This window comes from Trachemys scripta, chromosome 2 (genome assembly GCF_013100865.1).
Source record: "Trachemys scripta elegans isolate TJP31775 chromosome 2, CAS_Tse_1.0, whole genome shotgun sequence".
In the NCBI taxonomy this organism is placed as follows: domain Eukaryota; kingdom Metazoa; phylum Chordata; order Testudines; family Emydidae; genus Trachemys; species Trachemys scripta.
This window is the reverse complement of record NC_048299.1, coordinates 31,635,862-31,662,022: the sequence shown is the minus strand read 5'-3', so window position 1 is coordinate 31,662,022 and position 26,161 is coordinate 31,635,862. Positions and strand designations below refer to the sequence as shown.

Here is a 26,161-nt window from a genome sequence, read left to right as displayed (position 1 = left end):
CACATGCTTAACGCTTGCCTGAACCAGAGTCCACTGATTAAACTCACAGAGGCCTTCAAAAACCTAAAATCAGCTCAAGATGCAAGAAATGTTGTTTGTTTCAGGCAATGAATGTTGATTGTTTCTTTTAATTAATAAAATTAGAAACAATTATATTACTCCAATCTAGCTATAGTTAATGAGTCTGTGGATACATTTAAAGGAAAGTAATAAATATGAAAAAATTGGGGTTTGTAAGAATGTCTCCATTAGAAGCCAACCTCATTCAGTAGCTGCAATTTTATATCACAAGGCACAAGGGAAATTAATTAAATTTAATAGACACTGTAGCTTCTAGACTAGGATGTGCTGTACTTTAAATCATCAGCACTGAAAAGTATAGTAATACAATTCATTCAGAAGTAAATGCTTGACAGTAAATGCAATTATTTTAAGATTTTTTTGGGGGGTCTGACAGAATTGTCTGCACTTATAATTCAGGGTCACAGTCTCATACTACTGCTTATAAAGGTTGCGGGGCACAGTACATGCATAAACCTGGATTACTCATGGGTTAATTAATTGCCTGAATGTGTTTCAACAATTGTTCTATAATCTACAATACCAATTATATTTCATTAAAACATTAAAATAAAGAACTTGATTACTGAAAGGAAAGTCAATAATTCTGAAGATAGTTTTGTGTAAAATAACAAAGTGCTTCAAACATTGTTGTTCTAAATTTAAAAGAATAGTTGAATCCCTGAGAGATTATATTTATAATATATAAATATAACGATATTAGTATAAAATGCTCATTCATCTTTATTTTTCCTTAATTTACTGCTGTGAATTTTAACTATTGAGTTAATCACATGTATTATCTATTACTTATATAATTAAATATTATCTTGTTTGATATTGGTGCTAGTAAGAGGAAATTTGGGATAATCTTGGAATAAGGTCTACAGCTCCAGCTGTTTGCAGTACTTATGTAATACCAGATGTGAAATTGGTGCATCTGCAGTCAGTCCTCTCTTGTGGATTGCAAGTGATCAAACAGGCAAAACCATAATGACAGGATGATTAGACAGGTTTAGCAGAAAGGGAATTGCTCAAGACAATCATGAATTACTGTAAGCCACACACAGTGAAGAAAAATGTATTTATTACAATTTCATCAAATGCAAAACCATATCTTAAATTTGAGAGTTAATGATGTTAACCTGGAACTCATACAATTATTTTCATGTGTTTTAAGTACTTTTTAGATGATAAAATAACTGAAAAACTTTTTAAGAGCATACAGAATGAGTACACTATCAAGTACATTTCCATTTTTAAACACATGTATTTTAATTAGATAGTAGGCTTTAAAAATATCCTCAAATGTTTCTCAATCTTAGGTAGTCCATGTAGTTACATATTCAAATGCCTTGCAGTGAGTAAAACATGGGAGCCAGTAAAACTGGTTGAGGCGTCAACCATATTTTGCCTTCTCTGTAGCTAGAGCCAATCTGCGGATGTTTGCTATGCAACCAGCTGCTGCTTCCTGTAGGGTTTCATCTGTAGAGCCCACCATACCCAGTAGAAGCTAGTAAAATAAAATCAGACAGAAAAATAAAATGAATACACTGAAATTAAATTATTGAATTAAATTTAAAATCATATATACACACATATATTCATATGTATATACACCCTCATATTAACACATTCATATATGCAAATAAGACTTTTTGAATTTTAAATTAAGAAATAATACAAATCTTGTTAGTTCAATTCATATAAGGAATCCTGACTCATATTTTCTGTCACATTTGTGCCAGTGATACTGCTTTTTCTTATCTTGGGTTCTCTCTTGGATTTTTTTCTCATTTGCAGAACAATTTTCATTGAAATTACAAAATTTTCTTTGCTAAATTATGAGAACAAATCATATTTGAGATTTTTTATGAAAGTAGCCATGTGCTGTTTTAGACCTTCCTCCTGTGATTGGATCCAGGTGGATGAACCCTTGTACCCAAGAAGAACCACACTAACAGTCCACCCACATTCATCTAGTTGAGGGATCCAAATCTTAAAATGTAATTTTTTAGATACTTACATTTCAAAAATAAAACAATTTAGGGGCAGATTCTGTCCTTTGCTCAAGTTGAGTAGAACTTTACTCTGTGTAGTCCAATTGTTTTCAATGGAAATTCTCTTTGAATAAGGCACTACTCAAAATAAGGGTGATAAAATTGGATCTTTATAGATAAAACATTGTTACATATCAGCAAATGACTGATCATAGTTCTATTTCCTTATTTGTAATGTATTGCAAGTCAGTGATGCAACTGAATAAGCCATATACACTGGAAAACAGAAGACTCTTGCTTCGCTCAAATTAACTCCACATAATCTTCAGATTTCTGGAAATCTGCCAATCTTAATGTGAGTTCAGGTATTTTGAAGCACAGACAGCTCTAATTAAAACCCCTACTTTTAGTCTGCAATACTTAGGATTCTGTATTCACCCAAACAATGTTAAGTCAAACCACAAAGAAATCTGTTATCACTCAACTCCAGTGCATATTTTTCATACAGCTAAAATATTACATACAATTATGAACTGCTAAATATAAAAGCATAAATTGAATGCAGATATCAAATTCATATGCTACCTTTCTCTAACCTTCCAGCAGTTGTAAGGCATGGGTCACAGCTGCACACATATGGCATTTGCTTATGAAGATCAAAGCATTTTATACTTAAGGAAGTATTTGTGTTAGATAAATGTACAAAATAAGCTTCTTGCCAGTCACTTTTCACCCCTCGACCCCTATAAGTAACTTACGAAAGGCTGCCGTGAGTATGCTTGAATTATGTTAAAAAAAGGCTTTATGTAAATTAAGTGTCAGTAGGGGTCAATTCTTGTGTCAAAGTTTTCACATAATTCCTATCAATTTTAATGGAATTTACATATGTATGAACAGTAGATCAGAATTCTTAAGATGTGAACACTTCAGAAAGATATATATGTTGTTTATTTGCTCAAAAACAGTTAAAACTGATGGAAAAATTGTATGAGAAAGCTTTGCATCTATACCATACACTCTTATTTTTACCTATCAGAGGGGTAGCCGTGTTAGTCTGAATCTGTAAAAAGCAACAGAGGGTCCTGTGGCACCTTTGAGACTAACAGAAGTACTGGGAGCATAAGCTTTCGTGGGTCAGAACCTCACTTCTTCAGATGCCTGTTTCCAAACTATGGGCCTGATCCAGCTAGGGTGACCAGACAGTAAACGTGAAAAATCGGGACGGGGTGGGGGGTAATAGGAGCCTATATAAGAAAAAGACCCAGAAATCGGGACTGTCCCTATAAAATCGGGACATCTGGTCACCCTAGATCCAGCTGTCAGTAAAGTCATCTGAAGCTTTGTCATTTATTTCAATGGGAGCAAGATCAGGCTCTGCGTGTGTGTGTGGTGATAAAACTGCATTCTGTAGTACAAAAACAGAATGCATTTCTTATAAGACAGCTTAAATGAGGTCGTTTTTTTAAAAAATGGTGTTGATAAAGAAATTTCTTCCTTACTAATTACAATATATCACCTATTAATTTTTTTTTCTTCAGTAAGTCATAACTGTGATCAACTTTAACTGTAAAAATAAAAAGGGTTCCCTTGGGCATGCCACAACTTTTTTGTGACACTTATAGAGTAAAGGTCATGTGTCTGATTCCAAACCAAAAATATGCATGTATGTACCGTACATACGGTGATTTTGGTAAAGCCATAATTTTGAAATTTTGGAACAAAGAAACCATATACTTTATGTAATTACAGTCTGTATGTTACAGACCTAGTGCAAGGCTTTTTTTATTTTAATGAATGATGAACCCCAACTTTTCATAATAATTCCATTGCTGGAATTGTGATTAGTTCATGTCACCAGATGTTATGATGAATTAGTGGTTTTGGAGGTACATTATTTAGTAGCAAATATACAAAAATGTGCTTCGCCTATAGCCCCTCAGCTCCATGCTATTTATTTTTTCCTTCAGCCACTCACTTTTCTGTTTCTGAGTACACAAGATTTTTTAAAATGCACACTATTTTGTTACTTGATTATAAGATTAGTAATAAATAATATAAACATCAATTTTTATAAACCTACTCAATGATACTGTCCATCATAAAAACATTTGCCTGGTTCTACTGAAGTCAATGAGAGTTTTTCTTCTGACTTTGGCAGGGCAAGGATCAATCACTTCCCAATTTGCTGTTATTCTAAATCATCAACAAATGGTGACATGTGCAGAACTACCACTGTATAGACAAACCCTATATACCAGGCTGTGCTCTACGTATATTCATAGTGTGTATAGGGAGAAGTAATCCTCCCACCACAGGCCACTATGGTAGCCCTCTGTGGGGGTGGAGGACACATAGCAGCAGAACCTCTAGTTCTTTCTCTCCCTAACCCTACTCTCAGAGTCACTGCAGAGGTGACCAGCACACAACCCAGAATGTCTCAATTTAGGTATCTAATGACATAATTTGGCACTTAAGTTTGAGGATTTTAGCTAAGCGTTGTTGTTATTATCTTTGCCTCATGTGAAAAAAATGTATCCCTTTGTTGCATTGTAACAAGATCATAGGTCATTGCTGTCCTGCCTGCCATTTTTCAGTGGAATAGTAAATTGTTTCACAGGGTTAGTTCAATTCACTTGTGATTTGGGGTGTTCTAGTCACAATATTACACACATTTTGACAAGTCCAAGAAGACTTTTTGGGCTTCCAAGGCATCAATGCAACATAACTTGTCTTTTTTTTCAGATGCAATGCCCTTGAACTTCATGCATCCTTTCTCTTTACTGTTCAGGTATTGTTTTCTGACACATGTAAATGTTAACATATGTCAGAGGCTGCAAAGAGGCAGGTGGTATAAATGTGTCTGTCTGGCTTGTAAGAGGCACTTTCCACAAAAGAGAAGGCAATTTCAATATTATATAGATTCCATTTTTGTTGGCTGGTATATATATTCTAAGGCAAAGGTCCAAGCAAATTTGGCATAGGTAGCATATCATACCAGCAAATAAGCACAAACATAAGATGTTTGGAGATCAGACAGAGTGTGCACATCATTTATGGTCTCTAAAAGCAAGAATAATTCACAGCCTCAATTATCCAGATGGTCATAGCAATAGAGAAGATTTTGCTATTGCTAGCCCAGCTTTAAAATAATACAAGATTCCAAGGCTGCATAATGGGAAATTACTTGCCTTGTAATTCTGCTAATCTGAAGATATTCTTACAGGATTCTGACTGCTGAGTCTTGTGCTCTCTCGCACAAGACAGGCATAAAGCTCTAAGGTTTTTGGTCCCTAGTGCGGCAATAATGGGTCATCAGGGTGTAAGCCACAACATCTCTGTTGGTAATTGTGCATCATCAAGAACTCCAACTGCCCTCAAGCAAAAAGCAAAGGCTCCTCAAAGAAAATCTTAGCCAATCACAAAACAAACTGATTGAGAAATTATTTCCTCAAATAGAACAATACAAACATCAAATTGTAAAGATATACACCACTTCTAAAGATTGCCCTCCAAACTCTGAGAAGAGATGTGCTTGTGAATGAGAACTCTGCAGAGGTGATATCTTCAGTGAAGCAGTTACAAAGCTCAAGTAATTCTCCTTTCTCTGAAGATACCATCTTGGCAGAATTCTCACCCCGGGAGACTAAGTAGCTCAAGGGATATCAAAACAGAAAAAATGCAAACATAAGCACTGATACACTAGTAAACCATTCATCCAAAAATATCTTGGTGCCTAAGATCAAGGTTCTGGAGCACTGTAGGGTATATTCACCTTCTTTGCTCTGGCCATGGCCATCTCAGCTACCAAAGTCTTGTGTGGGCAGTGGGAGACAGAGGCGGCAGCATTTTCAGGGAGAATATACTTTATCTCGGTGTCACCTTTCAGAAAGGGGTAGCTGTGAAGTGTTTGCCATACATTCTTCAGCTGATCCAAAACAGCATGCAAGGGCACAACAACCGTACTGGACAAGGGTTTCATGGCCGAGGTAAAACAGATACTTTAGAGACCACCACACCCAACAGTTCAGCATCCTGAGAACGTGAAAGACAAATAGATCCTCTAACAACAGAATGAAGAAGTCTCTACACACAGAACATTCAACACCATTCCTTTTCTGTTTCTCTCATCCTTTTTGAACAAATTTATTCAACTTCTTCTAATCAGAAGAAATATGAGCTACCTCTTTCCATTAAAATCTATTACTAGACAGAGAAAGACTGGGAAGTCAGGGAGAGATCAGATGGAGCCTAGAGTCCTTGAGACCAAAAATGTTTGTTTCGATAAGATTGCTGCTTATGTCTATCACTTTGGCAATGACATATTTTAGACTGACACAGTGTTCCCAGCTGGTGTTGGGACTTGCCGTTTTTTTCTTTTTTCTTTTTTCAGATTTAGGTTTTCATTTCTTTCATATGCTACAGTTCCTAGAAGATGCTGAATTCCTAGCACTATGATCTTCTAATTGTAAAACACTCCCATTCCAAAAAAGACATTTTACATGCTTTTTCTAAATCTAACCTAAAAGAAAAAAATACTTTAAATAAAAGCATATGGGAGAAACTTATCCAAAAAAGTATCAGTCTGAATCCAGCCAACATTTTGTAACATTCAACAATATACTGCACACTGGAAAATTTTAAAGCACCTAGCTTTGAGTGTTATGTTACACATATAATTTATCCTTATGAAAATATTTCTCATACAATTAAATTATAAATAATACAACATTACTGTACAATCAAAACATGAGGTTAAGCTCAGTCACTGTTTCAATTTTACTAAAATCCAAGCTGATTTCCATCTCCAACTGAGCAAAAGGATAAGACAATGTTGGCCATGCCCATACTGCTGAAAAAGGCATTGGCCCAGATTCTGCAATACTGTATGCTCATTTTGCTCTGCTCAGGTGGCACAAAGTGGATGGATTCCAGCTGTAAAAGAATTCCCTTTGTGGAGGGGAACTCCTTGCTGGTGTAAATCTGGCAGCTGGAGAGAAGCCAGTTCTTGTTCCAACCACCTTCCCATCACAGCACCGAGGGTGTGACAGCGAAGGCAGAGGGCATGGCAGGGGATGGGCAGAACAGAGCTCCATTATGATAATTCTCCATTGGCATAAGGTCCCTTCTCTTAGGGATCTTATCTAGTGGTGTAAATTAGGGAAGCCCCTGGGGCGCTCTAACTAATGCCCTGACCAGACCAGGCCTAGGTTGAGTTGAGGAGCTATAATGCTAGGTTCTAAATGGCTAGTCAAAAGCAAGAAGGAAAGAAATAAGGAAAAACTAAAACAAAAAAGAGAAACCTGGAGACAAAGGAGCCTGCAAATGGGACAGAGGAAGGGAATATGAGAAAGACTATGAGAGAGAGAGAAATGAATGGGCACAAGGGAGGAGAGAAAGAAATAGCATTCCTGAGGGATCCAACATTGGAAGCCAAGTAAGCTGTGTCTGATTGTGTCTAGCAATAAGATATGATCTATTGAATTACAATACACATTTTCATTACATTTTAATTGATTTTCTGTTAAAATAGATATTTTAGTTTAGAAATTTTTGTTTTGTGAAATTTCATGACTATCATTTCCTCAATCTCCCTGTCCTCATCCCTGTTTATTTCATCCATCTGTCGCATCCTGTCTGATACCTCAGATGTAAGATCTCTGGGACATGGACTGTCTTGTTATTTGTCTGTACTGTGCCTAGTACAATGGGACTGGAGTTCCTCTAGGAAATACCATAAGTAAGTAAGTAAGTAAATAAATAAATAAATAAATATTAAAACAGTATCCAGAATCCCCAATCAGGTTCAAGGTTCCATTGTTCTAAGTTCTACACAAACACACACAGGTTCCTGACCTGATAAGTTTACAATCAAAGAAGATAAGCAATATACCAAGGGTGTATGGGGAGGATACTATCAAATATATAAAGTATTTATACATATATATACTTTCATGTTTTCAATGCTGTAAATGGACCAAGTAAGAGTAATCTATCCTCCACTCTCCCTACTCATTATCAATTGCCTAATTTCTTATAGCATTATGGGGCAGATCAGAGATGATGGGCAGGATGAAATGAAGTAGAGAAATGCTTGTTTCAGAATCTGACAAATGGGCAAATGAAGCTGGAGAATCATTGACAGTGCAGAGAGGTGGGAAGCAAATGTAAAATAAAATATAAAATACTAAAAGTTTGTAAACTTCTTGAATACTTTAAAATATAGGAACTTTTAAGATTCTCCCATTTTATGTTGTAATTCGTATGTTTTCAAGGAACATTTTCACAAATGTAAAATGGGGATCTTACTGGATATACTCATACAGCACACAAGTATGAACTGTACCTAAATATAATTAATACCTAAACAGATTATTAATTTTTGTTTATCATATATGAAAACATGTAACAAGTCTAGACTCTTAGATGTCAGATAATTTGGGTCTATATTTGGCTGTAAGAGGTTTGGTGCAATATTAAGAAAGAATTTTATCATCAAGAACATTCCAATGTACTAAGCGTCTTATGGGATTTGAAATTCATCCCACAAAAAGCAATAGGCAGATCTGATAATCCAGAAATGATGAAGCCAAATATCTTATAGCATATTTTTGTTTGGACCATTATCCAATTTTATTTTTATTTCACTGTAGTTTTCAAGAGAAGATTAACATATAAAAAAGGCATTTGGAGAAAGAGAGAGAGAGAACACAGACAAAAGCTTTTTATGAATGATTGGCAATCCATTTTATAAAGATTAAAACAGGAGCTTAATTAGTCTCTCTATGTAACAGACATTTAGAACAGAAAGCCCTTTGCCAGGGATCTTGCTTTTTTATTTATGTATTTATTTATTTTTGTAATTTAGGTTTGCTTCTGTGACATCCCAAGAACTCTCTTTTCTGTTTGTTGCTGTTACCCTCCCCCCGCTTTCTTCTTTTGATTCCTTTTGCTATTTAACATTTTGTTATACTTTTCTTTTTTTAAAAAAAGTCTATTTCTTTCTATTTTTGTGAGCATGAATTTTACCTTGCCCTCCCTCTACATGGACTACTGTGGGAGTAATATAGGAAATCTGGGGAAGGATTGCCATGTGGCCTCCCACTTTTCCAAATTTTTGTTAATTTGCTATTAATTTGAAATGTTTTGCCAGTCATTCTATCTATGGTAGTTATCTAAAGATTATGGAGCACAAAAACAGGACAACTGTAAATAAACAACAACTAGTTGCTGTGGACTCACAAAGTTCCTACTCTTATTGGGGTCACAGAAATAACAGAAATCCTAAGAGTAAAATAGTGTATACACTGGCCACAAATAACTTATTTATTGTAGAAAACACACAGATAGTGTCTGTCCTCATTACTGAAGGGTTATGCATGACTTGTCTGTAAGATCCTTGGTTGGGCATGCTTCTGGATTCCCAGTTGTTCCTGGATTCTTGAAATTCACTCTACATAGTGTTGTCCTTGAATGCTACTTTGAACTACAGCTAGGAAACACTATACAGCTTCCAGATTAGGGTCAGATTCTGCCATCCTTCCATCAAGTAGTACCTTACTCTGTGAGGATTCCCATTGTTTCAAGGTGGCAGAATCTGACTGTTACTTAGTAGAGCTAGCTTTAAGGAGTATATTAAATCAACCTTCAAAATCTGAACTGGATTCACATTTTCTTTTGAGTTTAATTCAACATGATTTTGATCTCTAAAGCTTTACTAGATTTGGGTCCAGGATATCTAAGGATATGTCCCCTCTCAATCACAAAAGCTTAAACCAGTACCATGCTTTTGCTAGTAGTTCTCAGATCTGAATGCCTGGGGATTAGAAGCAGGATGTTCTTATTGGAGAGCCCCGTACCCTAGATTTTACATCCTACTTTGGTCAAAGAAATCTTAAGTCTGTTGGCTTTCAGGGCAGAAAAAAGACTTATGCATATTCTCAGGCTTTTGTTTGTATGGATAGCAGTGGTGTATACATCTGGTTAATCCCAGGCAAGTCTATTTAGGACTGATATTGCTCCACACATCTTCTGTTTTTAAATGAAGTAAATGTTCTAGAGAACGTTTGGTGCATTGTGTAAAATTAATAATAATTACATTATAAAATCAATATATGAACTCTAGAATCTTTTAATGAAGGAAGACTATTTCAAGACAAAGGAGAATATATCGATTAAATAATATCAATCTGGAAATTTCTTACATTTGGCTCTCACTATTTGTATATCCAGTAAGCCAAAGCCAACATTTTTACCAAACAACCATTAAACAAAAATCAGCATGAATACAGTTTCACCTCTGTGATCACATGTAAGCTCACTATCCCTGTGGATACAATGAACAGCTCCTCTAATCTAGAAAACCACTAATTTGCCTAGGGCCCAAATATGAGAGGGCCATTTAAAGTAATCAGTTATTTGTTCTCTTTCCCATATTAATATTCTCCTTTGTTTCAGGGACTACCAAAGAGATTTCACTAATAGCAATTACATCAAACAACAGAAAAGGAGAAAATATTATATGGCATAATATCTTCTAGAACTTCACAAACGCAGTCACAAATAACATAAACAAAAATATTAAATTTCTGAAACAACAGGTACACACTCAATCCTGATTCCACAGTATTGAATTTATCATACTAACATTTACACCAGTTCAGCTCCACTGACATCAACCAAGTTACTGCTAATTTACAGTAGTATAAGTAAGAACAAAATCAGGCCCAAAGTACGAAGGGCCCAGATTCTACAAAGCACTTTATGTACTTCCTTAACTGTAAGTACATGAGTAATCCCATCCCTATTCGGAAAAGCACTTATGTATGTGCTTAGCTCCAAACACATATTTAAGTCCCACTGACCTCAGATGATTTAATTGGGAATTGGTCCTGCTTTGAGCAGGGGGTTGGACTAGACGACCTCCTAAGGTCCCTTCCAGCCCTGATATTCTATGATTCTATGACTACTCATGTGCTTAACATTACAATATGCTTAAGTGCTCTGCTCAGCTGGGGCCCTAGTTCTGATTCTGTCTGCTTTACCGGTCTGATGATTCATTCACTTCTTATTGTCATAGTGTGGTAAAATATGAGTGTTCCCTGCCTAACTAATCCAAAACCTTGATGAATAAAACAAAGCATGATCAGACTTTATACCTCATCTTTATTCCTCAATTGCTTTTTAATAGAGCAAAAATACTTTAATTTTTTTTTAATGAAATATAATCAAGTATAAATAAGGATCTCATGCCTTGACTACCTTTTCCCATGAAAACTGTAAATAAGGCTCTGGATATATTAGGATGAACACAATTATAGCTGACCCTATAGTTTTCTAATTCACCAATTTCTTTTTTAAAGTGAACAGTCTTATCATTTCTATCTGAATAATTCTGGGTATCACCTGAGATTCAAAAGTCTATATTAACCATTATTTCAAAATTACTTTCAGTTTGTCAGGGGGCCATGGTGTAAGAAACAGTTCCCATATTCAGAGCTTTTTAATTTTCCATTTATATTCTACACAGTATAATTTATTAGACATTATTTGCAGTTTCACTGATATTGACTGCTGCTAGCATTTAGCTCAGTAAGTAGATTCCCAGGTAAGCATCCTATTAAATAAAACTCAATAAAACTAACAAACAGTACAGCAAATTTTTTCATGCCAAGAAATCACTTCTATAGTGTGTCTACTGCAGCTTTCACCAGACCAGAAAGCAAGAGCTCCAAGGTTACTGCAAAAGTATCTTGTATGACACACACAGCTACACTGGTTATTTGTGTAACTCCATTAATTTCAATAGAGTTACAATAAGAAATGTGTTTGACCCATATTGCCTATCCATAAATGAAGCTATTGTGGCAAAAACAGAACACGATTGGCTAAGAAATCTGTAATTCGAGGTCTTTTAAAAAACTGCAGATAACTTATGTAAATCCATTAAGGACATTTCTGGTTATGTATAATCTTTCCCCCTTTTTAATTAATAGGGACATGCACATGAGACAGGATGCTTGATTTTAAGGGTCCATGTGATCTTGTTCTTTATTCCTTAATAGGTCTTAGTCTATTACAACTGGTTGCTGTGGAGGAATAAAGGAGCAAGAGCGAATAACTCTTAAAATCAAGCATCTTGTTCTCTCATAAATTTCTCTAGTAATGAAAAAATGGGGTGGGAGGGGGAAGAAAGTATATTATGTATAACAGGAGTTCCCAAATTTTTCATAGCATGGACAACATCTTAATAGAAAAATTCTCTCACTTTCCTGACTATTTGCAATTGCAGAGACCAGCACACTCACATTTGGGATCAATTAACATCTCCATGGCTTTCCAAAGAAAATCAATTGGGAAAGCACTTAACATATTTTATGTGTCTTCTAATGTGGATTAGCAGGTGGAACCAAGGACAAGGAGTCACCACCACGCATATGACTAGACAGCTCCCCAAAGACCCCAACCTAATAGCTTTCTTTAACAGAGTAACAAGCCTTGTGGATGGGGGAAAGTGGTAGATGTGGTATATCTTGACTTTGATACTGTTTCGCATGACCTTCTCATAAACTAGGGAAATACAACCTAGATGGAGCTACTATAAGATGGGTGCATAACTGTTGGAAAACTATTCCCTGAGAGTAGTTATCAGTGGTTCGTAGTCAAACTGGAAAGGTATATTAAGTGGGGTCCCACAGGGATCAGTTCTGGGTCTGGTTCTTTTCAATATCTTCATCAATGATTTAGATAGTGGCATAGAGAGTACATCTATAAAGTTTGCAGATGATACCAAGTTGGGAGGACTTGCAAGTGCTTTGGAGGATAGGATTAAAATTCAAAATGATCCGGACAATCTGGAGAAATGGTCTGAAGTAAATAGGATGAAATTCAATAAGGACAAATGCAAAGCACTCCACTTAGGAAGGACCAACAAGTTGCACACATACAAAATGGGAAATGACTGCCTAGGAAGGAGTACTGCAGAAAAAGGTCTGGGGGTCATAGTGGATCGCAAGTTAAATATGAGTCCACAGTGTAATGCTGTTGCAAAAAAAGCAAATGTCATCCTGGGATGTATTAGCAGGAGTGTTGTAAGCAAGACACAAGAAGTAATTCTTCCACTCTACTCCATGCTGATTAGGCCTCAACTGGAGTACTGTGTCCAGTTCTGGGCGCCATTAAAGATGTGGACAAATTGGAGAAGTCTAGAGAAGAGTAACAAAAATGATTAAAAGTCTAGAAAACATGACCCATGAGGGAATATTGAAAAAATTGGGTTTGTTTAGTCTGGAGACGAGAAGACTGAGAGGGACATGATAACAGTTTTCAAGTACATAAAAGATTGTTACAAGGAAGAGGGAGAAAAATTGTTCTCTTTAACTTCTGAGGATAGGACCAGAAACAATGGGCTTAAATTGCAGCAAGAGCGGTTTAGGTTGGAAATTAGGAAAAACTTCATAACTGTCAGGGTGGTTAAGCACTGGAATAACTTGTCTAGGGAGGATGTGGAATTTCTGTCATTGGAGACTCTTAACACTTGTCAGGGATGGTCAAGATTGTACTTAGTCCTGCCTTGAGTACAGGGGACTGGACTAGAAGCCCTCTAGAGGTTCCTCCCAGTCCTATGATTTTATGATTCAAAGTGATCCAGTGATCAGAGTTAAACTTTTCCATGGGGTACTGACTGGTTTATAATAATGTCCTCCTTTTCAGATGAATACTAAGGAAAAATGAGGCATTTGTTGAAAATAAATGTAAATGCAAAGTCCATGGAGCCAATTCATTTTTAGTTTAATACCACTGTGGTCAACTGAGTTACACCAGAAATGATTCTAGCCCCAGACATTTATTTTTACTCAGACAACATTCTGTTGCTATCAAATGGTTAAAAAATAAATAGAATTTGAAATTGAAATATTTTGATTTAAGAAACTGACAATTGCTCAGTGAACTTTTATTAAAAATATAGTCAGACTGGAACTTTAGAGAATATATCATAGTTTCTAAATCAATCAAAAACTGCTCATTCACAGTCTACATTTTGGCTGAAGGATTTTTGCTGGAATTGTTATTTTTGTTTGTTTTTTTGTCTTTAACCTTTATGGATAAATAAAAGTCTGACATCCTGTAATTGGAATTCATTTGGTAAAATATACTATTTAGAGCACATTACAATCTTATAATACCAAAGAGATCAATGTGCCAAGAAAAAAAGAACAAAAGAAAAATTAAATATACAACTCTTTTGACATTTTTGAAGGTCAGATTGAATGAAAGAGCATACGAAATGTTTTTTTTTCAAAGGTGGCCTCCAAAGGAAAAATATGGGTTTACAGTCTTTTTGCTTCCTTATGATCCATAAACTAATACTTTGAAGGTGGGATTTGGTTTTAATTTATTTATGTATTCATTGCTTGTTTTGAACATCAAAAATTCAGGTTCTACCTACTCTGAAAGTGTTCATGGATGGCTGGAAAACTAAGTTTATGACAGCAGCCAAACAAACAAACAAACAAAAAACTGAATCCAGAACTGAGAGGGCATGTGATTTATTTCATACTGTCTGAAACTCTGTTTTTGTTAGTATCTATTTAACTAAAGCATTAGAAATAAATTTTCTCTTTGTTGGTGATTCAACACTCTCTCCAACTCAATCCAAATGTCAATGTATTGTCTATGCTACAGCAGCCACAGTGGCCCAGCTATGGCACTGCAGCTGTGCTACTGTAGCATCATAGTATAGATACTTCTGACATTAATGGAAGGGGTTTTTCCATCACTGTAGCTGATCCACCCATCCAAGAGGTGGTAGCTAGCTCAGTGAAGGAATTCTTCCATTGATCTAGCTGTATCTACAGTGGGGGTTAAGTTGACCTAACTATGCCACATAAAGCATGACATTTTTCATAGTCCTTGGAGATGTATCTAGGTGAACCTAATTTTTCGGTGTTGCCCAACTGTTAATAAGTCGAGAAGCATCAGCACTGGTCTAATGTGCTCGTGGTAACCTTCAGAATGTTGTGATTTAGTGAACACAAACTGTATGTGAGAGAGTTTAATGTTTTTAGTGAACATAAAGTGTACTTGGGAGTGTTAGAAACTTATAACATAAGGTTATGTAATAAAAATAATTACCATACAGACTTATTATGAGAGATAAAACCTTTATTTGTGACTAAAGCACAAAGACTGTATAGAATAAAAACACCATCCAGCTCACACAATCTACATCTGTGCAAGGCAAAGTACTTGAGATTTGCATTCACTTTCATAGAGAGGAGCTGGACAGACATTTTGTTAAATCTAACCCTAAGGGCCCTATCCAGCCCCAGATTGCTTGAGTGGCTGCTGGACTTTGGAAGATTTGTGAGACCAAAATTCTGTAAAGGTACTGCATGGCCTGAAAACAAGCAATATCACCTTCCTGACTGCTTTGTGATAGCTAACCAGTGAAACGCAAAGGGTCCAGCCTGCTTCCTGCCTTACCTCTCTAAAGACTTTTACTAGGGGATGAATTAAGAACTTCTTGATAAAAGGGAAGGCCTCCCATTCTTATTTGATTAAAGCAAAGCCGCTCCTATAATTTTCACATTCAGTGATTCGATTAGATAGGTGCCCTCTTCATCCCAAAATCAAGCGTTGTTTTTGTTTTTGTTTGTTTCGTTTTGTTTTAAGAAAAGAAAACCATCCATTAGTGGGAAGTATTGAATTGTGATACAGTAGGACAGAGAGAGAAAGGAAGTATTAGTGTGTGTTTACACTTGGTTTTTATGCTGCTTTCACTATAATAGTTTAGAAACCTCTATAGTGAAAGCAGAACTAATGTGGACATGGTATAAAAGTGCTCCAATCCCTATATGGCTTAGTTTCATAAAGTTATAGAAATAAATGATACTTATATAAGCACCTTTATAATGGTATAACTTCATCTATATCAGGAAGTTGTAACACTTATGGTAAAGGGGTACAAAAACTGTATGCAGACCAGACCTTAGTAACACAGTGAAAGTATGAAGTCTAACTTCTGAGGAACAAGACATGTAATCATATAATCTTTATATGACACACAGAGGCTACATCTAAACTACACATTACTTTTGGTGGCACATTGATATATGTAGTTACATGCTACAGTGAAAAGCCAGCTGTGTCCGCACTGCAGTGTATAGCTACGTCAGTGAAAGGCTCTGGCAGAGGTGAGGCAGTGAGAAAAGGTTTCAGCAGCTTCCTGCTACCAGAGCCTTTCACAGTGGTGAGAAAAGCAGGGGAGGAGTAGTGAGGAAAGGCTCCCCCCTGTGAGAGCCTTTCCCTACTGCTGTAGTCTTTCCCTACTGTGGGGAAAGGCTCCAGAAACAGCGAGCTGGTGGAGCCTTTCCCCACTGCCTCCCTGCTGCTGAAGCCTTTTCCTGCTGCTGGAGTTGTTCCCTGCAGTGGAGAAAGGCTCCAGCAGTGGGACACTACAGTGCTGAAAACAGCGGTGTAGAATGGAAGGCATGGTTTCAGCAAGTAGAGAGCCATGTAGTGTATGCATTTGCGTACAGGACCGGCTTTAGGCCGATTTGCCCGATTCCCCGGAATTGGGCCCGCGCTGGCACCTTTTTAATTTTTACTCACCCGGTGGCATTCCGGGTCTTCAGCGGTGGGCCCTTCACTTGCTCCGGGTCTTCGGCGGCAGGTCCTTGAGTGCTGCCGAAGACCCAGAGCGAGTGAAGGACCCGCTGCCCAAGTGCCGCCGAAGACCCGGAGCGCCGCCGGGTGAGTACGAATCAGGCCCTGCACTTGCTAAAGCCAGCCCTGTTTGCGTACAGACCCACACTCTTCAGGTGTGTCTTTACTTGCCTAAACTGTGTCTCACCACTGCTATTTACACCCATTCTAAGAGGTACGTACATAGGTATGTACACTAAACAGGCTAACAAAAGATGTGTAAGCAGGGTCTGAATGAATTCCCCCCTGACATCTAGTGATGAACAGGGGGGAAAGACTTCAGGAGTCATGTGTCTATTTGCATAGTCACACCTACTCTGCCTAGATATTCAGCAGACAGAGCTGCTATGCAATTTTGGCTGTTTTGGGTTAAGTATTGAGTGCAGAGGCAATGAAATATTATCCATATTGTATGACTAAAGGGCTGCAGGACTGTGCTTAGCATGCCTTGATTGAGGGGTTCACCCTAATTTAACCTCATTAAATGGTCTAGGAAGCCACATGACCATCCCCCTTCTCCAGTGTTTGAAGAGAGAACTGACTAGACTTATTTGAGAGTTCTGGTTCTTTCTCAGTGATCAGTAGAGCTGAGCTCACTAATAAGATGATCTAAGGGTGTTGACCCTTAGATCTCATTCAGGGACAGTGTTGTGGTGAAAAGACAATGCAGAAGGGGCAGTAGCAGAGAGGTTCCCCACTACCCAGTGAAGTCACTAAAGAGTTGAAATCACTGAGAACTAGACTAAGTGGTGGAATCTCAGAACACAACATCACAGCAAGAGTTGGCAGTTATGGTGGCAGCTGTGAGCAGTGGCAGTGATGGTGCCAATGACAGTGGCAGTGACAAGCAGCAGCACAGACCGTGATAGGCAGTGACCGCAACAAGCAGTGGCAGTGACAGCAGCAGAGACAGCAACAAACGCTGGCAGACGTATCACTCAACCACCCTCTCTTCAGGGTGGGAGGCGAACCTGGACTCTGGCAACATTGCTGACTTCAGACAACAAACTGAATGGGGTGCAGTGGAAGGAAAAATAGAGTGGCATGTTAAAGAAACATTCCTCCTTTGGATTTTCACCCTGCAGGATGGGAAACCAAGAAAAAGGACACTGCCCAAGATACTGTGGGGCGGATGTTTTACTTATTGGTTGCGTACTTTCAAGTCATTGTTGCAGCATTTTCCCAAATTAGTGCTGTTTCCTTCTGTTAATAAAAGTTTTCTTTTGTTAAACTTTTGTTAAACCCTGTCTCAGTGCTTGCGAGTGGGGAAGTATTGCTCTTAGAGGTGCCCAGCGGTGGTGTTTAGTTTTCCCAGATTACTGTTTGGAGGCTCGAGTTAGTTCTGTTTTGTACTGTTAAAAGGATCCCCTGGATACTGAATCTGGTCCTTGTTGCTGCCTACAGCACCTGGCAGATGGATTACAAAAGTATGCACTGTAGACACCCCCACACACTCACATATGCAGAGAAAAAGAGAAAAACAGAGACAGAGACCAATACATGAGGACCCTCTGGCTGAAGGATGCATCTACAGAAGCTAAAAGATTCAGTGTCAACATTCTGATCTCAGCTCTAACTACTTAGTACCATTCCAGCAGCACAAAACAGCTGGGAATCTGGCTTAAATGACTACCTGAAAATTCCGTTTGCATACTGAAACTCCCCAGCTGGTGCTGTTACCAGATGTGCCCATTACTTTGGGGTACGCTCATTTATTCAGGTTACTCCTCTGGGGAAGGGGGTTCTGTAATCCTGTCAATGTACTGCTTGTGTCACTTGTGTTTACATATGGAGCTCTACTTCTCCCTTCTGCAAGTCCCCTCCCAATGGAGCTATCCTGCAGGACCTAAGGTCCCTAGGGCAGGGTTACTCCCACCCCAGAACCAGATAAACACCCACACACCCACGTGTACATTAACAGAGCAAGTCTGAGCGGACCGGGTCAATCAGCACTGTCAAGCTGACCCCTTATATGTCTCTGGACTCACTGGGCTGGATGAAGCAGCACTTTCAAGCTGTCTCTCCTTATATGCCCCTGGGCTCCATGGACTGGGTCAAGCAGCACTTTCAAGCTGTTACCCTTATGTGTCCCAGATTCAGCACGTCCCTATCCCCACTCCCCCAACACAATTGTACTGGCAGTAACCTACTTGATGAGCAAACCCCACAGTATTTTGGGCGCTGCAGAGATCTTTAGCTTAGGTAAAAGAAGCGTTGCTGTAGAGTGAATGGGGGAAGCTAAAAACACAACCGAGTAAAGTTCAGCAAGAGAGAGAGAAACAACCAACTTAACCATAGAAGTTATTTATTGAATAATAGTGATAACTACACAAGAAGGACTAAACCAACATAACATACATGATTAAAGGCTAATACCTAAGGTAGACAGGAAAACAGAGAGAGAGAGAGAGAGAGAAAGAAGGGGGTCTCACCGCTCCCTGAAGCTTGAACTGATCGGGGTTCCCAGATGATGGTGGTAGCTGAGGGTCCTGAGGGCAAGAGGCAGGCAGAGTCCCCCGCACGATCAGTGAGGAGATGATGGAGTTCCAGTGGAACTGATGCCTAGTTTGGATCTAAGCATCAGAAACCTGACTAGGGGGTGAGTAGGCATTTTTGTAGAGAAAATACAATGGTTCAAGGGAGAACACTAGATTTGTTTATAGGTAAACTGATGACTCAAGGGTTTTCTTTAGACTAGACAATAGGAGCTGATCACTCTTGGCTATGGGTGGTGTTTTCTTCCAGGGAGCTCACAATGAAACTAGGCTGCTTCAGTATTTGGATATCAATTAAGGATTCATTACTAGAATTGGTCTGATAACTGCTGAGCTGGGTGTGTGCAGACATAGGTTCATTAGCATCTGGAGCAGAGATTCCCAGGATGCAGTGCTTCCCTGCTTTTTCTGGTCCCAGAATTCAGTGTGGTTCTCTGTTCTCCATTCTGTATGTAAATTGAGATGTCGTCCTGTCCCATCTTTCATGCAGATGAGGCTAGGGGAGTTGTCTCTGCTCTCCATTCTGTATGCTAATGGAGATGTCTTAATCTTGTCACCCTTGTCAGGAGGGATCTAGGTGTGTCTCCCAACGCCCTTCACTGCTCTCTGCAAGTTTTCTTCTTCTGATGGGTTTTGGTTTAAGCAGAGGCGGGGGGGGGGAGGGGCGGCGCAGTGTCTTTCATGAGTCAGGCTGGATACTGCACCCTGGTTCCCCAAGAACACAGAGGTGTCTGGTATCAGTGTAGGGGCATTGTTGCCAGCATAGTGGGCATTTTCCGGTGAAATGAGGTGTGCCTGGGGCACCTCTGTGGTCTAGCTATTGCAACATGGAAAGCCAGGCCAAAGGCAGAGCAGCTCTCCCAAGTGTGAATACATTCTCCTTTTCATCCTGGCTCAAATAAGGAAAACACTTAAAGACATACTTAGCCTTAATGAAGTCAATGGGACTTAAGCATGTGCTTATTGGCTTTTCTGAATTGAGGCATCTGTCAGGATTGATTGTTCTTGAATATGCCTGTAACTGGAAAACTGAACAGAATACCAGGCTTTTATCCCTAGGGAAGTCAAGACCCATTTGAAGAGAAAGGGATATTAAGACAATTTTTGTTCTTAATTGTTAATTCTTTGGGAGGACAGAAAGTAAAGAGAGGTTCTGTTTCTCAGATGAGGAAATTCAGGACCAGAGAGGTTAACAGAAACAGATTAACCTGTCAGTGGGCAAAGCCAAAATTAGAAGTCAAGTATTTCCAGGTCTATACACATTCCACTAGATGATGATGCCCAATTGAACCTGGCTGGGACCCATTTATCTTTTATCCTGGGGTTCATGAAAAGGAGTTACTCCAACCCTATGGTTGCAGGAATTCCTTCAGCCTGCACAGGTGCAATACATAGAGAGAAAAAGAGCATACAGAGATAAGTCCAGTTTACTGAGCTGCAGTACCTACAAGGCAGGGTGGGAGCACATTTATGTGAGCCCTCTTCCTCAAGCTGATTTGTAGTTTCATCCCATGCAGTCTTCCACCCACCACTTTTTTGACTTAATTTTCCCCATGGATAAAATGGTTTTTTCATATAGTCCGCTTCCACACAGCCTTCTGGTTTTCCAGTTTTGGACTATGGATGTTTTTTGCTGTATTGGGCCCTACATTTAGAAGTTATCTCAGGAGAACACAATACTGGCCAGTGTTCTATTAATTTAACATTACCTTTTTCTTTAAATGACCACGCTCCCCACTTCACAAATAGAACCAACACAAACTTTGAATTCTTACACTGATTAGCAGTTAGTAAGCATGACAAAATGGTTATCCTTTGAAACAACAGCAAAATGAAAGAAAATGAAATTTGACAGACTTTGAATAATCAAAGGAACAAAGTGTTATAAAATATTTGGATACTTTTTAATATTTATTGTTAAAAAAACACTATTGCAACAGTGATTCAAAGTCTAATCCAGTGCCTATTGAAGTCAAATAACAAAAATCCCATTGAATTTAATGAGAATTTGATCAGGCCTTTACACCTCATTTTACCTAAATTATGGGGGACTGAGAGAGGTGTCTTTTAGGAGACAGATTTTTAAAACTAGAACTCATCTGTTGATAGTCCACATGTACAAAAAGTACCTTTATTCACCACCTGCACCTTACACTTGAACCAACCAGAGTTGCTGTATTACTATAAAAATACTGCTGCGGGGTGTTTGAGGAAAACACATCCAAAGACAATGATGACTAAGTGTTTGAAACCTATTTTTAACTAAAAACTGATTGATCCTGCAGAGAGAAAAAAGGAGTTTCAGAAGATGATGTTAATAAATGCATATTTTGGTACATTAAGACTCTTGAGTGCTAATTCAAGAACTATTTACTTATGCACGTAAGAGTTGCTGTATTCAAAGGAAAATAGATCATACTTTCACTGAATGCCAAAAAGAGTTATTCATGAAGTCTGAAACCCCATTATTGTTATTATTATTATTATTTCTTATGTTCAGCTTCTATGAATAGCTGCTTATACAAGGAAACTATTTTTGGTCAGCTGAATGCCAAAAATAGTTATCTGGCATTCTGCCCTTGTGTTTTAAGCCCAGTATCAGCCAATTAAGAAAATTAATTTTAAAATTCAATTGTATATACTATTATTCATAAAAATAAACAGCATTCTAATAGTATTTTTCTTTTTTTATTACTGCCAAATTAAAAAGAAATATTTCACACAGTCACAAAGATCAGACTGTGCAAGGAACTAAACAATTGCAAGAAGTTGCTCTGTGTATTTCTGTGGTTTGGAAAAAATGCCAAGTCGGAAGGAAAAGACATTCCCTGCATTTTCTAAAGCAAGATAAATACAGAAAAGAAATATAGATGAAAGATGGAACTGCTATCTATGGACTCTGCCAGATTCCTTGGCTTTTTGGCACACCTATTGAAGCTGGCAGACTTAGCCAGTAGCAATCTTTTCCATTAAAAGGAGCAGCATATATTTTGGTCTAACATACTTTGTTTGTGCATTTTTAACCTTCAAAAATGTCTATTTAAATTTTTTTTAATGATTCCTTCTTCACAGTTGGCTGTAGCTCCACTTATTTGAAACGGCTCATTTATCGCTAAAAGAGCTGCAGGGCACAGCTACTGTTGAACAGCTCCAACAAACCTACAGCTTAGTGGGACAAGCTTCTTTTTATAAGACTAAAAGTGTTTTGAATGTGCCAAGAGAAGCTTTATGCCAGCCTCAATGTTTGTTATCCAAACGTTACTAAATTAGAGGTCTCCTCAAGCACACAGTTCAGGCAAAGATAAGCTGATCTCCCTTGCTACTGCTGTTTTTTCCCATCTGGGATCAGACAGACTTTAACAGAGACTTTCTAGATATCCCAAACTTTAGTAATGTGATAATTTTGAGAAATTAACTCCAGTCAAGGTCTAATTTACACTGAACCAAAACCTTTATGACTTCTGGCAATGATGCAATAGCAAATTGTGGTAAAGGCATGCTTGATCTGTAGGCAGAGGCTGCTGTTTCCTTAATGGAGTTAGATCTTTAAGGAAAATGTTTCAACCTGGCAGCTTTTAAACAGAATGCAGCTTGCAGTGATTTACGGTTGTCAAGTTTCAGTAGTCCTTCCTAAACAATACAAAATATGCAAGTATGGGGGTTGGTTTATGGAGCCTCTTTTCTCTGAAATTCTTGAGTGCAATTTGATTGATGTTTGCTGGCTTGTAAACAGCAAAGGAATTGGACAGACTTTCTGCAGCTGACAGACATGCAGCAATTTTGCCATCTAGTGCCTTATTTTTTGTCCAAGTACTGTAACAACTAATTTATAACAAGTAACAGGCATCAGCTTGGTGTATATGCCAGCCATGCACTGCACCTCCAGCCTAAACCGTGGAGCCAACATGGAGCCAACAATGACAATTACAAAAGTAGGTTCTTCCATATGTTAAGTTGAAAATAACATTCTAAAGATACACGCTTTGGTAAAGAAATATGTGCTGTGTAGTTACATATATTTAAATGAAAATACTTTGCATCAATTTTAAAAATATTTTTTCTTAAACTATGGCTGATGGTGTAAAACAGCAGATTCTGTGCTGTCAGGTTCTCACCAAAACACCCTAAAAACCCCAGACATAAATAAAAGCCAAATGCTTTAGTATTTCTGATACTAAGCTTCAAGCCCATACCAGCAGCTGGCAATAGTCATTTTTTGGAATATTTGCAGTAGAAATTACAAATAATTATCTTCTATATTTTGTAATTTACCTCAATTTACTTCACAAAGCTTGTTTTATGAAAGAAGTTCTTTAATATAAAAAATCTATCCAAAGCTGTCTGTAAAAATGTATAATCTTAGCAAACAATGCCCAGTTCTTCGAAAGCAGTGTATAATAAAAATGCAGAATATACTTTTTTAAGACCGTCACAATATTAGTGTATCACAACATGTCTAATATTAAATCTGCATGTCAAACTAATCTATATAGATCCATGGTGAAATCTGCCACTTTTGTACATTAGATTATTACAATAGAATGGTAGGATCCATAGATATAAATCTTTCTCCCTTGAAAAATGGTAATATAACTCCAAAGAATACAACCAGTTATTTATATGTTAATTCATAATAGCTTTTAGAAAATACAGTTACCTGTAACTACATCTTTGACAAAACAATACAGGAAGACTGTAAAAAAAGATGTGTCATTTTAAATTAAAATCTGATAAGGGAAAACGGCTAAAAAAAATTCCCAATTATGGCCTCTTCTGCCCTTTGGTATGCATGCAAGTCCCACTGACTTCAGTGTGAATTGCACAAGTGTATCTTTGGAATGAAGAAGTGGGTCTTATGACTAATCATTAAAGTTCAATACTTGACACAGTACTCCATGAATTATACTGATTACAATCTTGGCTCAGAACTTGAATTTTCTTACTTAAGGGCAAGTCCTGTCGCTAACCTTCATGCCTCAAGGGTGTTAAGGGTCCCAGATGTACAGGGACTGATGTGGTTCATCTGAGCATAAGAGTGGAAGGGAACAAGATTTTGGAAGCCTGTGCAGGGTTTACATGATCTTTCCACAACATAAAACTTAGCTCTATAGGTTTCCTAGCCTAGCCATGTGCAACAGTACTTTGAGGGAGGATTCGTGGATCCACCACTAAGAAGATTCACTGATAACTGTCTCCCTCTTATCAGTGGAGCAGGGGCACAAGAGAGGAGGCTTCTCCAGACCTGAAGCTTAAGAAGAAGACATGGAGCAGACATCAGTGCTGCTCAGTGGCACATGTATGAGGATTCCTTTCCCATGAAAAATCTCATTGCTCAGCCAGATTACTTGGGCTGGGTGCCAAGAACAGATCTTCCTTTTAATTAACAATATACATATTTTAAAAGAATGTTGTTTTATACAAAACAATAAGACGTGTGCAATAACTGGAAGCTAAGAAGTGGATGGTACTTTTACGCTGCTCATTTTACCAAATAGATCAATACAAATATTGTTATCCCCTTTCCCATTTGTTGTTCATCTTCATCATTGTGTCTCATCATATGTTTAGACTGCAAGTTCTTTGCAGGCAGGAACCATCTTTCTATTATGTGTGTATATAACAGTGCCTACCAAAATGAGACCTTGATCCTTGATTGGGGCCTCTAATTGCTATCACAATACAAATAAATATGTAAATAAATGACAAATTAATTATTAACATATTACCATTTAGTTAAGTTGACAATTTTAGCACACGGCTAACCTAAGGTCAAATGATACCCTTTGGGAACATCAAGAGGTATCTCATACCCTCCACAACATAGTAAAAATGATGGTAAAAATGATCGGATTGGACGGATATCCCTGACCATTTTAGAATATTTTTATGTGCCAGTTGATCAGCTGCTTGCAAACCTGAGAGATATTTTTATGTGAGAACCTCATCATCTTGTTTGTAGTTTTACAGTTTTCTTATCTAAGCTGCTCCTATTCTTATCACAAAGGGAATCCATCATCACTATGTCCCTATAATTCACAAATCATTACCATATTTTCAACCAATGAGATTCCTGTTTTCTAACATACCATACTGCTGCCACAACTGTCATAGCCAACTGCGGTAATGGAATATTTCACTTTCAAAGACACTATAAGGAGATTCGGTATTTTGATCTCGTAATAAATATTTTATTTTCTAAAAAAATACCTGGATAAATTCAGTTAAAGCTGTTAGGTTGTGAATGATCCTTACCCAAGGAGAGGTCTATATCATTGGGGATTTAAAAATTATTTCAATAATCTTTTTATGTAGTTTCTGGCAAGGAAACAGGAAAAAAACCCAAAAGAAAAGAAAAAACAAAATAGTCCAATGCCATATATCAATTCCAATGCAGCTCAGCCGGGCCCCTCTTTGCTTGGGATACCAGCATCCAGGGAGGGGGTAGAGGGTTAACACCTTAAATCACCCCTATCTTGAGTGGGGCAGAGTATTTTGATTACAATGGCAATGAAGGGAGGAGTAAGTATTTAAAGAGTAACAACAAGAGACATTTTATTATGGAAAAAGATAAAAGAGAGGAGGATACTTTTTTTTGTGGATGCTGATTTTTTGCTGTCATTGATAGAAGGGACTTCATATGTTAAAGGAGGGGTTTATGTTTTGGTCCTGAGGAAAGGAGGTTGATATAATATCTTTATGGGACTATTTAATCTGTTGTTGATTCACCAGGACCAACCTTAGTAGCAGGCAGGTACAGTAATCCCCTTTTCCCATGGAGATGAGTTCTCTGCTAGTGCTAGATTAGGAATCATTAGGACCAGACTGTGGGTATGTCTACACTACAAAATTAGGTCAAATTTATAGAAGTCAATTTTTTAGAAATCGATTTTATACAGTCGATTG

General features: G+C 37.8%; 1 protein-coding gene across 1 annotated transcript in view; it reads right to left on the bottom strand.

Moving 5' to 3' along the window:
• Window positions 1–1,172: 1,172 nt before the first annotated feature.
• ARMC4 (armadillo repeat containing 4) overlaps window positions 1,173–26,161 on the bottom strand; it is a 196,603-nt gene continuing 171,614 nt past the window's right edge. Inside the window, exon 19 of the mRNA XM_034759339.1 lies at window positions 1,173–1,573. Within this exon, the coding sequence (XP_034615230.1) occupies window positions 1,460–1,573 (114 nt within the window). The 3' untranslated portion in view covers window positions 1,173–1,459. The remainder of the gene's footprint in view (window positions 1,574–26,161) is intronic.